General features: G+C 38.2%; 1 protein-coding gene across 1 annotated transcript in view; it reads right to left on the reverse strand.

Moving 5' to 3' along the window:
• The window catches only part of tln2a (talin 2a), a 195098-nt gene that overhangs the window by 109994 nt on the left and 69774 nt on the right, over positions 1 to 15330 (reverse strand). Inside the window, exons 5-7 of the mRNA XM_057832454.1 lie at positions 12201 to 12330; positions 5519 to 5671; positions 856 to 998 (exon numbers count right to left, since the gene is read on the reverse strand). Of these exons, the coding sequence (XP_057688437.1) occupies positions 856 to 998; positions 5519 to 5671; positions 12201 to 12330 (426 nt within the window). The remainder of the gene's footprint in view (positions 1 to 855; positions 999 to 5518; positions 5672 to 12200; positions 12331 to 15330) is intronic.

The following is a 15330-nucleotide window of genomic DNA, read 5'->3' on the forward strand; positions in this document are numbered from 1 at the left end:
GTGTACTTGATCTATTAATATATAATGTATTCTCACTGTGTTATTGTAAATTGTTTTTTTTTTTTAAATGGGGGGGGGGCGCAATATCGCATATCGCAATATTTTATGAGATAAATTATCGCACACTAAAATTTGTTATCGCGACAGGCCTAACCAGTATACATGAATAGCTATTTATTAACGCACTAATGTACAGTGGTGTATCAAATACTTGTTCTCCCCACTGTATATATTGTATATGTGAATTAATGTTAAGTAATGTATTATTCACTGTATATATTATAACCTAACCTTTAGTATCATATTATTTCACGTGCATTAACTAATGTTAATTATTATATTACTAAACTATAAATAAGGGATTATATGAATTATTGTAATGTTACTTAAACATTAGTTATTGTCTTATAATGCATTAACAAATGCATTAACTTATGTTAATTAATATATCAATTAATGATAGATAAGGCATTAAATGAATTATTGTCATGTTATTTAAACAATGGTTATTGTCTGAAAACGTCCTTTTGGCCATTGCTCGTGGCCATCAGATGAACTTTTAGATGAAAATGAAATATGAGTGAAAAGTAGTTATGATTAAAGTTGAAGAAAATCCATTCTGTGATGCTGGTTGACTTCAAAATATTCCTTATTTCCAGTGAATGAATGAAAAAATAAAAAATTCTTACGTCATCATTTATCTTATTTGTATATGTTGACGAACACTTACATTTTCCTTGTGTACTGCTGTGCAGCAACATGCTCAAATAAAATGAGATTATTGAATGGGGCCTAAATGGGTAAAGCAATTAAAAAGTGCATACAATATAGAAATGCGGTTGAATGCGGTCCGACCTGCACATAAAGAAGGTTGAGCTGGACTGGGTCTCTTGAGTCGACGTTTTGGTCCGAATAGAAGAATTTACGTCGCAGCAGTAGCATCTCGCTCTCTTCCACTCCCTGCTCCCTGAAGGTCCTGCTGTGGTCCAGCCAGTTCACTAGCAAACAATTGAGCATTTACATAACACATTCACACTGTTAATACATAACAACATATACTCTTATAATCTTTTTGACAAATATGGAAAATTTGGAGCTGGAGCCAATCCCAACTGAATTTCACTAAGAGACAAGGTACATCCTTGACGTGTCACTATCCATAGACTTCACTATAAGTTGACAAGACAGCTCCCACAAACATTGCGCCACGCCTTCACGTTGGGGGCCGGCCCAGGCAGGGCATTTGGCTTTCACTGTGATTAACTCAAACACACGCTGTGTTCTAACACCGGATTTAGGTGGAAACGGGACAAAAGTTTTCGTGCATACAAGAAGGCAGGAGTGTCTCCAGAGTGATTTGGTCGAGGACTCAAGGTAATTATTATATAAAATAGCACCACTTTGAAACATGGAAAAAATTAGTGTAACTTTAGCTTGAAATATTTACATTAAATGAATGATAATTGCCCGTTTTATTTTTTTTTCTTTAACCAAGAATCTAGGCTGTTTAACGTTCATATCTATAGAAATTCTGGGATTTACGCACTTTCGTACAAGGATTTTTAACTGAAAAAGCTCTTTGTTTGGAAATGACCGCCATGTTGGATTTTGCATGCATACACAATAGCGTAACATTCAAATAATCAGGTACTTTTCGGCCAACTGCCCGTTTTTTAGCAAAAAAAAAAAAAAACCTAGTAATTTAGACATTTCTGCGTCCATACAAATGACTATCGGCTTTTACGTGTTTTATTTTCTGTAACATTTCACTCTAAAAACGACGAGGGCCAGATAGCCGGCAAGACATGCTGAGACAATTTTTGGCAAAAACTGACATTTTAAAATATTGCTATTGATCCTGAAAATATTGGTGATTATCTCTGCATTTGGTGATTTTTGTGCATATAGCGTAAAATCTGAGAATTTTATTGCCATTTTAAGTTTTGCTATACTTACATTAAAAAATAATTCGTAAGGATTTTATTAGGGAACGACTTTAAATTTTTTAATGCCGCTGCTCACGGAGACTCATATATGCCTAAGGGAGGTGCGTGGTTAGGTTTTAAGTCGCAAGCGGCTTTGGTTTTGGAAAATATTTGAAATTTAAGTTTTTGAAAATAGGCCCCCTACAGAGCGGCCCCGTGCCTCATTTCCCGTCAACTGATAGTAAAGTCTATGCACCATCACTATTTGTCACTCAACATTCTAGCCTTGCTTCTATTATAGGGATGGGAATTGATACGATTTTTACGATTCCGATTCTATTATCGGTATTGCTTAACGATTCAATTCTTTATCGATTCTCTTATTGATTCTAATTTTGGGGAAAAAAAGAACAAACGTTTTGATTGGCATCGAGTTTGTTTAATCAGAAGTCACAACCTTACAAACTCACAACGAGGTCAAAAGAGGCCCAAAGCCTCAATGTTAAATGTGGCAATAAGTGGCAAATACACAAGAATGTGTAACATTTTACTAAAACATTTTTCTAATAGAAATAAAAAATAGTGGTAAATATTGGAATATAGTAGTGATGCACGATAATACATTTTTCAACCGATACCGATAACCGATAATTTCCTCCTCATTCCAACCGATAACCGATAATGTCAAGCCAATAATTCTATTAAAAGATTTATGTAAAATTTTAAAGTATACACAAAAGAAAATATTACTGTGCAAAAATATAATTTATTGCTCTTTTTTTTTTCAACATAAAATATGAACAAGTCGTCAATTCAAACATCTAAATAATGACAGATTGTCTGACATTGTGTAATGGTAAACTTTTGGCAACAATTACTTAAAGAGTAAATACCTAAGTTGCACAAAATGCCTTTAAAAGTATGCCATTCCTAACATATATAACATTAATACACTGAAAAACACACCTCCTTAAAACTAGTCAGTTTTAAGTGTAAATCTATTGGCAATAAGTGAAATTATCTGCCATCGCTTCAAGTGTATTTCTGTCAGATTTCTTGGAAGAAAAATAGCTAGCTGAAAATCTTAACAGCCTTGTTTTAAGCAATACATTATTATACTTATTCCTAAAAAAAAAAAAAAAAAACTTGGAAGAAGGAAAGATTTTGAATAATATTTGTGGCTACAGAATATTGATTTAAGAATTTGATTGTCTACTGTGACTGTAATCGATCAAAGAACTATGTTAAATAATTTGAAAAGTGATTGCTAATGTTATATGCTTTGTTGCACACTGTGAAAATGATTAACTCAAAAGAGCGAGATGTCATGTACCCATTCTGCAGCGCTTTGTTTACATTTGCGGCTTTCACGACATTTGCTTCACAGCAGCTAAACTGATACACGGCAGTACTATCTGGACGGAGTTGGAGCTCGCATCCGCGTGTGTGTTGTTTTGTGCCTGAGTTTTGAGCCGAAAATAAAGGCCTCGTTACAAAGTCATCTGGCCGCTCGTCATTTTACATACTGAATGCATTATTGACTGGCTGACTTCGTTTTCTCCATGTTTAAATTATCATCTAACCACTGTGCTGTCATGATAAGCTTGCTTACTGGACATCACTTTTTCATGAAGAATGGTGGTCGTGTAAACTGCATTATTTTTTTTATCCAGGGCTTTGGTTCTCGGGTCATTTAGGTAAAAAAAAAAAAAAAAAAAAAAAAACATGTCTCGTCTTGGCGGCAGCTACGTTCGTACCAGATAATCTGCCCGGCCCAGCCGGTTTGCCGCGGCGTATTCGGGTCCTGGCTCTGCTCGCACGCCGTGGGGGAACGCTCGAGAAACCGGGGTGTTCGCCGGAGGTCCCGATGCCGGGGAACCGGGCTCGGACCGGCCAGAGCGGCGGGCTCCGTCGGAAGACGGCTACTTGCCGACTTTCGGTCTCCAGTCGTGCCGGTGTTTAGCCTTAGATGTGAATTTACCACCCGCCTTGGGCTGCATTCCCAAACAGCCCGACTCTGTATCGTCACAAGCCCTGTACTTTAACTTGGTTAGTGTTTACAATAGCTTTAGCATTCCCGCTAGCAGCAGCCGCACATTCGTTCCAAAATTCTTTGTGATGCAGTTTTAAATGGCTGCTGGGTTTGTGGTTTTGAATGAGGACGCTTTCTTTCTGCCTCATGGAACTTCTATGGTACATGTTTCGCAGATGGCGAGAGCGTCGTTTTTTTAGTAACAGCCGCCATAATATTCAACTACTTCTTGTCTTGTAACTCCGCCTCCTCAACCCCTCCTCCCTCAGGGGCTTCAGAGAAGGGAGGGGTTGAGGAGGCGGCGTGCTGAATTCTTCGGTTGAGCACATTTGGAGGCAAAATCAAGTATATAATTATCGGATTGCATTATCGGTTGAATTTTTTTATTATCTGGATTATCTGTGTGACGTCATAATTGCCATTATCGGCCGATAATTATCGGTGACCGATATTATCGTGTATCTTTAGAATATAGGTTGTTGTTCTGCCTTTGGCAATATGTGTTAAAGTGTATTATTTACCATTATATTGAAATGCATGCCTTTTAGTTTTTAGTGTGCTTTCACATTCAAGTGGGGGCGCCCTTGCGCTTCCTCACGCGAAGAAGAACGCGCTCCTTTGAAGAAGAGCGCGCTTATACGCGAAGAAGAAGTGCCGCATCCAAGCGAGTGAGCGAGTTAGCGAGAGAGGGAAACACTGCTACGAGCCTACGTTCTTTGTTAATGTTTGTAAAATATCTACAGAGGCAACGCCTGTATGTATCCTCTTTTGTGTTGTTTGTTGGTGTTTCCCCTCGCAATCGGACTTAAATCCAGTTGTGTAGTGGTTTGAACGATGTGCTAATGCTAGCGAACGCATGCTAACCGTTTGTGTTATTGCTGTATTAGCAGCTAATCATCGCTGATTTACGTTGATGCGAACCTGTTTGTTATTGGGGACAAAATGGATTTGTTTCATTTCTAATTTTAGTTTCACTTTTCAAGTGATGGTTGAATAAAGTCAGCAAATTATACCAACGTCTTCTGCATCGTCATTCGGGAGTTTAGCTAGCTGTATAGCCAGGACTGAGCCTTAGCTCCTCGATGTGGACAGAACAGTCGTATTCCCTCCCGATGCAGTTATCTCCACCTTGCAATGACTGCAAGTCGCTTTGTTGTAATTTTTCCTCATGAAGTGAAGACACACTTTTGAGCGTTTGAACCTACATGCTGTCATTGTTATGTTTACGGCTGCAATGCTCGTGCTAAACCATCGTAACCTTTCATTTTCACCCTCTTTCCTGGTGACGTGTAGCCAAACTTTGAAGCGAGTGGTTCTTGGCGTCATGATAGTTTGATGCGTCTGGACAAGACACGTCACGTCACATAATCACGCAATACGCGTCTTTAGGAATTGTTAAAGGGATCATTAAGGCTTTTTCTTTGTGATGTCGAGGCCTCGAAACACTAGGAACCGATTCGGAATTGGAATCGGATCTCGATTCCCATCCCTATTCGATTACAAGGATATGCAAAACCTCCTCTAATTAACACAATAAAAGAACAAAACATGAGAAACTCACAGTCGTCGTCCGTGTGCAGTTTGGCTTTAAGCTTCTCCATCTTCCTTTCGTCACGCAGCAGCGTTCTGTCCTTCTTCAGCGTTCCCATCCCATCCTCTTTTTTCTCCTCCAGTGTCTCTTGAATCAGAGAGTACTCCTCATAGTTGGTGATGCCTGCAGGTAAACAAAAGGGGTACTGCGATCACTGTAGCTTAGAGGTGGACTACGGTTTATTATTTTTTAAATATTATATAAGCTTCTCAATGTGTTATTGCTTTTGTACAGTCAGGACAAACCCTTTGCTGACTGGTTAGCACACCAGCTTCACAGTTGTCAGGTTCTGGGTTTGAATATTAGTATCGGTCTTTCTTGCGTGTGTACGTGTAATCGTGTGTGTGTGTGTTTGAGGGTGGGGGGGGTTGTTGGTTGCTTTGGGTATCTCTGCTAAAGCCCACAGCCCCACATCAGGCATGGTAAGGTTCCTGAACACTCAAAATTGTGAATATGAGGGAGAATGATTGTTTGTTTATACAGTATGTGTCCTGCAACCCTCATATTGAAAAGACTTATTGAAAAGGGATGGCTGAAATTGTTTGCACATAAAATGGCATGACGGCTTAACTAAAAACACATTCCCCCGATCCTGTTGCATAAGCCACTGAATATGAAAGAAATGCCGTCAATTCAATAAAGAGAAGAAAGAAACTGGTGGTGTCAGCTATAGCCAAATCTATTGTAGAAGTGGGAACCTCTTGGTACCTCACGAAATGATACAATTTGCGATACGAAGCTCACGATAACGATGATCTGATGATATGGCGATACAAGGATTATTTATACGTTGGTCAGGAAATCATTCTAGGATATTCTACAAACAACTAATAGACAGAAAAACAAATTAATTGGAAACATCACGAGTAGACGTCCAATCCATTTGAACTGGGACTCGACTGAAAATTCTGTCGATTAATCGAGTAATCGGATCAAACTTTTTTTTTTAGGTAAAGAGCAATTATAAATATACATGAGAAAAAAAGACATTTAATCCAATATTGAACCATTTTCAGTCAATCAATGTCTTTATTTTCGATGTACATTGTTGAAAACAGCCAACAATTGCATCTAAGATGTGACTAGAAAAAAAATCACTGCTTTCACTCAAAAAACTTCTAGATCTTATTAAAAAAAAAACATATTTCTTACCTAAAAATGTAATTACACTTGATAACACACATCACTTAAAAGCTACTTGTTTTTCCTACATGTTTCAATTTAATTTCCATTTGTGTCAAGCTATTTTTAAGTTCTAGTTAAGTTTTAAATTAGTCTAAACTGGAAGTACTAATAGGATTTTGAGTTTTTGCAGTGTTCAAAATAAATGTATGATACCTGCTGTTTTGGAGCACATTAGGGACCAGTACTACTTGGTGTTTTATTCAGCAATGACTAATGAGCTAAAACTGACAGTTAGCTTTATTATGTTTTAATTTTAACCCTCATCACTCTACAGCGCTGTGTTTTTATAGATTAAATAAAGCCTGTATGTAAGACACGTTAGCCACGCATCGACAGTGGTCATAATCAATAGAAACCTAGCCCTCCGAAGGGGTAACGTTAGGTGAGCGAGTGACAGTGACGTTATATTTATTCGCGATGAGAAGTATACTGCTTAAAGATGGCGGCTGTTTACTCACGTTGCCCTGATGCGGCCGAGTCTGTCATTTCGCATCTAGTCCTAAATGCTTGCGATATCTATGAGACGCATCGGACACTACCTGCTACCACACTAGCATCATGCGGGCGTACTTTTTAGCAACGTCAGCGTAGTTTGTAGCAGCTGTCGGCTGCAGTAAGTTCTTTTTGTTTTTTTATTGCTTCTTCCTCTACGCACGTGACATCAGCGCGTTGTTCCGCATTAGAGGTAGTCTGGGCAAAATGTGATGCTTAGAGCTGGGAAAATTAAACGATTCCTCGAGGTGAATAAAATTACTCGGATCAGTTTTTAAACTCAAGTTACTCGAGTTGCTCGAGTATGTGTTCCAACTCTACAATGAGGTAATTTTGGGCCATTTAAGGTAATTTACCTGTTTATTTTCAGTTACCTCCTGTTGATTTTGGGGTATTTTATGGGTCACTTCCTGTTTATTTTGAGTTACAGAACAGGAAGTGACCTGGGAATCACCCAAATGAATAGGCAGTGACTCAAATTCAACAGGAAAGGACCTGTAAATGCCCTAAAATGAACAGCAAGTGACCTGTAAATGGCCTGAAAATCAGACAGAATGACTGTGAATGCTCTGGTTTCGAATGAACGAACGTTCCCAATCTAAATGGATCGGGCTTGTTGGTTCCTTTTTATTTATTTTTTTTTAGACACAGACATCTTTTTTTAAAACAATATCTCGATTCTTGGCAGGCACATTTAGATAACCTTTTGGGATACAAAGTATCACGATATTTCACCATTTCGATATTTTGTCACACCCCTAATCTATAGCCAATCCTGAATAAGAACAAGTGAGAAACATACTGTACATGTGAAATAAGCAAAACAGCAATTAGGAAAGGGGAGAGGGAGAGGCTGAAAATTGAAAAATGGTGACCCCAGATAAGTTTTTACTTTTTAGGTGGTTTGGTTATGGTTATCAAAATAGTACAGTACTGTTGGAAACTTTGTAAACCACACCCCATTGATTGCACACATAAATTTAAATGAGCGAGTTTAAAATGAAAGATAAGAAGTACCGTGTTTACGTATGCGTGTGGTGAATTTAATAGACATCTGATAATAGAGAAACTAATGTTTAAAGCAGTGGTTCTTAACTTGGATTCGATCAAACCCCAGGGGCTCGGTGAGTAAGTCTAAGTGGTTCGGCGGAGGTAAAGAAACGCAGAGCCCTCTTTTCGTCCGATTAAATCTAGGCACAGTGGCTTTTTAGACCAGGTTTTGGACTGGTTTGCTCCCAATTTACAGGCTTTATCCATTTCTTTTAACTGCTAGTCCTCGATCTGATGGGAGGAGGACCTGGTTTGCTCAGTGGAAGGTTGACTCGCACTTGGTATGAGGCAATACAACAGACCAAAGGGCAGCGTGGTCTCAAATTTTGACCTGTTTATAAAACATGCTGTCGAAATGAGAAGAATTTTGAACGGGAATTTGCTAAATTATTAGCTTGTTAGCTTAGATATATCGCTTTTGAATTTGAAAAAAATAACGCTTTATTATCTCATTCCGAAGGGTTCAGTCAATCCACATGTGAAAACTGTGGGGTTCGGTGCCTTTAGCAAGGTTAAGAACCACAAAGAAATGCGGAGCCCTATTTTCATACGCTGATTAAATCTAGGCAAAGTGGCTTTTTAGACCAGGTTTTGGACTGGTTTACTCCCAATTCACAGGCTTAATCAATTTCTTTTTTAACTGCTCATCCTCGATCTGATGGGAGGAGGAACTGGTTTGGTCAGTGCAGTGTTGTTTTTGGCAGCCATTTTAATTTTCGTCTTAGTCTTCGTCTTTTGGACGATAATACTTTATTAGTCTTAGTCATATTTTAGTCATTTCAAAATGTGTTTGTCTTGGTCTAGTTTTTTTAGACGAAAACTCAGACTAATTTCGTCTAGTTTTAGTCGAGGTTAACTCAATATTTTCGTCTGTAAAATTCAAAAGTTTCATTCCAAAAATAAGAAAACGTTTCCAATGAACATTGACAGACAAGCACATATTGTAGCATCTACAAATCTATCGTGATAATACACACGCAGCAGTAAAACAGTGGGCTATATTATTTTCAATTAGTTATACCCGCCTGGAAGCCACGAACCGTATGTAAAAAAATTGTTTAGTTTTGGAGGACACTTGCCGTTAGCAATAGCCTAATGCTAACGTGAATGTGAATGCTATGCTAATGCAATGAGTTACATTTAGCACTCAGCACGGACATTACTAGGCTAAAACAACATTGCATATTCTATGTTGCCGAGATAAGAAGACAAATCTTACCCAGTGTGTCTCAAAAGAAGCAATGGGGTGGCTGGAGAAGACACTGGGGTTGCAGCACGTCACATGAGTGACACAACCAGGCAGGCTAACGACACATAAAATGTCATACAGTGTGAACATGCGACAAAAACTATGGCGCATTTTCATCTCCTTCTCGTCCCGTCAGACGAAAACTGGCATTATTGTGTTTAGGTTTTAGTCTCCCAAGATACGTTTTTAGCCCGTTAGCGTCTCGTCATGAAAAAATTGTTCGTCGACGAAATATTTTCGTTATAGTCATCGTTGACGAAAATTACACTGGCTCAGTGGAAGGTTGACTCGCACTTGATATGAGGGAATACAACAGACCAATAGGCAGCTTGGTCTCAAATTTGGACCTGTTTATAAAATAGTCAAAATGAGAAGAGTTCTGAATGGGAATTTGCTACATTATTAATTTGCTAGCTCAGATACATTGGTTTTGAATTTGAAGAAAATTGCTTTATTATCTAATTCCGATGGGTTTGGTGAATCCACCTATAAAACTTGTGGGGTTTGGTAGCTTTAGCAAGGTTAAAAACCACTGGTTTAAAGACATAAAAATGACACCACATCAACGCACAGCCATTTTGTGAAATCCATTATACCCAAGCACATACACAGTGATAGACCCTAGCATAAATGCACATGATTATGAGTATTCATGATGTCAAAGGGAAGGGCAGGAAATTGGGGATACTTGCGTTTGATTAGCTAAAATAGTACCAGCATGGTAAATGCATGGTCTTTCCCTTTTAAATACTATAATCTAACAAAACTATCAATAAGGAGTTGGCATCATTGTTGGAAAATGAGGGTCTCATATACAGTGGGGAGAACAAGTATTTGATACACTGCCGATTTTGCTGGTTTTCCCACTTGCAAGCCATGTATAGGTCTGTAATTTGTATCATAAGTTCTCTTCAACTGTGAGGGACGGAATCTAATACAAAAATCCAGAAAATCAGATAGTATAATTTTTAAATAATAAATTTGTATTTAACTGCATGAAATAAGTATTTGATACATTACCAACTAGTAAATATTTCGGCTCTTAGTTCTTTTTTAAGAACCCCTCCAGTTCTCCACTCATTACTGGAAGTAACTGCATCTGTTTGAACTTGTTACCTGTATAAAAGACACCTGTTCACATGCTCAAACAAACAAACTCCAACCTCTCCACAATGACCAAGACCAAAGAGCTGTGTAAGGACATCAGGGATAAAATAATAGACCTGCACAAGGCTGGGATGGGCTACAGGAAAATAAGCAAGCAGCTTGGTGAGAAGGTAACAACGGTTGGAGCGATTATTAGAAAATGGAAGAAGTTCAAGTTGACGGTCAATCTGCCTCGTTCTGGGGCTCCATGCAAGATCTCACCTCGTGGGGCATCACTGATCATGAGGAAGGTGAGGGATCAGCCCAGAACTACACGACAGGACCTGGTCAATGACCTGAAGAGAGCTGGAACCACAGTCTCGAAGAAAACCATCGGAAACACATTACGCCGTCATGGATTAAAATCCTACAGCGCACGCAAGGTCCCGCTGCTGAAGCCAGTGCATGTCCAGACACGTCTGAAGTTTGCCACTAACCATCTGGATGATCCAGAGGAGCAATGGGAGAAGGTCATGTGGTCAGATGAGACCAAAATTGAACTTTTTGGTCTAAACTCGGCTCGTCGTGTTTGGAGGAAAAAGAAGGATTAGTACAACCCCAAGAACACCATCCCAACCATGAAACATGGAGGAGGAAACATTTTTTGGGGCTGCTTCTCTGCCAAGGGTACAGGACGACTGCACCGTATTGAGGGGAGGATGGATGGGGCTATGTATCGCCAGATCTTGGCTGACAACCTCCTTCCTTCAGTGAGAGCCCTGAAGATGGGTCGTGGTTGGGTCTTCCAGCATGACAACGACCCAATACCACACAGCCAAGGCAACTAAAGAGTAGCTCCATAAGAAGCATCTTAAGGTCCTGGAGTGGCCTAGCCAGTCACCAGATCTGAACCCGATAGACAATCTATGGAGGGAGCTGAAAGTCTGTGTTGCTCGGCAGCAGCCCCGAAACCCGAAGGCTCTGGAGAAGATCTGCATGGAGGAGTGGGCCAAAATCTCTGCTGCAGTGTGTGCAAACCTTGTCAAGGACTACAGGAAACGTTTGGGTCTGTAATAGCAAACAAAGGTTTCTGTACCAAATATTAAGTTCAATTTTTGTGATTTATCAAACACTTATTTCATGCAATTAAATGCAAATTTATTATTTAAAAATCATACAACATGATTTTCTGTTTTTTTGTATTAGATTCCGACCCTCACAGTTGAAGAGAACTTATGATACAAATTACAGACCTCTGTATGCTTTGCAAGTGGGAAAACCAGCAAAATCGGCAGTGTATCAAATACTTGTTCTCCCCACTGTATGTACATTTCTTTCACTTTTAGCATTACAATCATTTTTAAATGTTGTATGCACTTGACCAATGAAAAAACATCAGTGGTTTACGCCATCTAATTAAGTTGCTAGATAGAACTAATTAGATGTAATACAATTGGATTGCAAGGCTAGGAGTGCTTGAAACATAAATTGAAGCGGTACAAGAATTATTAGCACGCAGTTAAGCCAAAGGAAAAGCATCAAATGCCAGTAGAACTGTGTGAAAGAGGGATCTTGTACATTAAGTCGTACCTATTCTACTGCATATAGTCACAAGCAGCTCCCCGACTGTTTTGGAGTCATCCACCATGATGGTTTTAACGGCCCCGTCCAACATTTTGATTTTCTGGGGCCTCTGCTTCTTCTTGTATTCAAGAATGTCCTGCAGCATTAAAGAAGAGAAAACACAAAAAGAGGAGAGGGAGAGAGAAGGGAAATGAATGAGCGATGAAGCACAAAGCGAGACCAAATGTACCCGCAGAGAAAAATGATCAAATGGGTCCCGGTTTTAGGGGGCCGAGACGAGCGGATAGGAAGCACAAAAAGCCAATTTAGCGGCTGCCTATCAAAGCCAGCCGCTTCTTTTCGGGCCAATTACAATGAGGGGAGATGCAGTGCAGAAGAATTGGTCACAGTCATGCATTCTACCTTTGGTGCGTTTGAAGAGGAAAAAGTGTTAAGCGCACACAGGATAGCAAGTATCATAGAATTAAAGATGCATTTAAATTCAAATTTCATTTCTGTTTGTCAAATAAGTCACTTTTATTCAGTTTTTCTAACTTTTTGTCTGTTATTTGGTAGGCCTGTCGCGATAACAAATTTTAGTAGGCGATATATTCTCTCTTAATTATTGCCGGTATACGATATTATTGCCTGTTTTTTGTTTGTTTGTTTTTTACTTATTCAACCACGAATATAGTGACATCCAAATAAATCACCTATTGAAGTGCTGTAAATTGTTATTCTTAAATAAAACAAAAACTATATTAAAATGCATGAATATTTTAACAAAAAAAAAAAATGCATGAGTAATTTTAAAGCTAGTTAGGTGCAGAATATGAAATAGGTGAGAAACCCACTGTCATTTTTTTTGTCTGCCAATTAGAGCCTATTAAAAGTGTTAATTTGATCTAAAATAACTGTCATCTTGTCCTGCAGAGTGCGCATGCAACAAAGTTGAAGTCAAATTATCATCTTATATTACATGATATTATCATTGCCAATTGCATATTTTATAATGAGTGTCATTTTAAAACCTATTCTTAGTGTAGGATCTGTAGTACATGCAATTGCCTCCAGAAATCTGAACATAACGTGCTTTTATTTTGAAATGTTCACGGGAAGTACGTTTGCTAAAGCACTAACCGTAAGCTTTACACTCAGTAAAAAGAAACAAAAACAACTTTGCTTTCGTCATGCATATGGTATCAATAATAGATTTTTTTTTTGTTCACATCACTTGCAAATTTTTTAATCCAGCGAGTTTTCATGTTTGAAGTGTCACCTTTTCACCGCAATTTTGAGTTGTGGAGAAGACTGCCAATGTTTCATAGCAGACTAAAGTGGTTAGTACATTGTCTTTTTTTTTTTAAGGCTGTCAAAATTATCGCGTTAACGGGCGGTAATTAATTTTTAAAATTAATCACGTTAAAATATTTGACGCAATTAATGCACAACATGCCCCGCTCAAACAGATTAAAATGACAGAACAGCTGGTGTGTTTTTTATGGTATTGTTTTTGACGGTGTGAATTATTTGTTGGAAAATGAATAAAAAATACAGTGGGGAAAAATGACAGAACAGTGCAATGTACACTTGTTACTTGTGTTTTTTGGAGTTTTGACGCCCTCTGCTGGCGCTTGGGTGCGACTGATTTTTTGGGCTTCAGGACGCATGAGCATCGTGTAATTATTGACATCAACAATGGCGGGCTACTAGTTTATTTTTTGATTGAAAATTTTACAAATTTTATTAAAACGAAAACATTAAGAGGGGTTTTAATATAAAATTTGTATAACTTGTACTAACATTTATCTTCTAAGAACTACAAGTCTTTCTATCTATGGATCGCTTTAACAGAATGTTATTTAATGTTAATGCCATCTTGTTGATTTATTTTTATAATAAACAAATACAGTACTTATGTACCGTATGTTGAATGTATATATCCATCTTGTGTCTTATCTTTCCATTTCAACAATAATTTACAGAAAAATATGGCATATTTTATAGATGGTTTGAATTGCGATTAATTACGATTAATTAATTTTTAAGCTGTAATTAACTTGATTAAAAATTTTAATCATTTGACTGCCCTCCTTTTTTACCATTAGCCTCAATGAAGCAATGCTAAAGTTTTACAATGTTTAATATAGAAGCGTTTCCTTATTTTGTATGTCTGAACTATAATTCTACGCCAGGTTGATGGCCAATAAACATATTTGAAAGCTACTGGAGTCTCATATGCAATCAACACGCACGAGTGCCGAGTGCACGCAGCGCACGCACGCGGCGGTAAATCGCAGCCAGGAAAATTATCGCCCTCATTTTTATTTACCGTGCGATAATTTGACTTATTGCATATTGCGACAGGCTTATTATTTGGTATTCCGAAAGTGGCGCTCTTCAAAACCAACCATTTTCAATTATCATTCAAATTAGGTGTTGCTTAAAATTTAGCAAAGTTCACATATTTCAGTGCTGTAGTTCAAGCATAAACTTCACCATCAGTTGACAAGACAGCTCCCACAAATATTGCGCCACGCCTTCCCGTTGGGGGTCGGCCCAGGCAGAGCACTTGGCTTTCACTGTGATAAACACAAACACACGTTCAAAAACATGCGTTCAAATGCCAGATTTAGGTGGAAGAAGGACTTTTACTGCATACAAGCAGGCAGGAGTGTCTCAAGAGTGATTTGGTCAAGGATTTAAGGTAATTGTTATATAAAATAGCCCCATGCATGGACTTTCAAATGTTATGGGAAAAAAATGCATGGAAAAAATTTGCGTAACTTTAGCTCAATATATTTGTGTAAAATGAATAATAACTGCCTGTTTTTTTTTTTTTTTTTTTGCTTTTAGCCAGAAATTTAGACTGTTCTACTAGTATATTCTTAACTATACAAATTCAGGGATGTACGCATTTATTTACCAGAATTTTCAATTTAAAAAGCTCTTGTGATGGCCGCCATGTTGTATCCATACACAGCAAGTTTACATTCAAATGATCAGGACATTTTCGGCCAACGGCCCATTTTAATTTAAGCATTTCTGCGTCCATGCAAAAAAAATGCCTTTTATGTGATCTATTTTATTCAATCTATCAATCTAAAAGCAACGAGGGCCAGATTGAGGGCAAGACGTGCCTCCATGCTGAGGCAAT

Source organism: Corythoichthys intestinalis, chromosome 1, assembly GCF_030265065.1.
Source record: "Corythoichthys intestinalis isolate RoL2023-P3 chromosome 1, ASM3026506v1, whole genome shotgun sequence".
NCBI lineage: Eukaryota > Metazoa > Chordata > Actinopteri > Syngnathiformes > Syngnathidae > Corythoichthys > Corythoichthys intestinalis.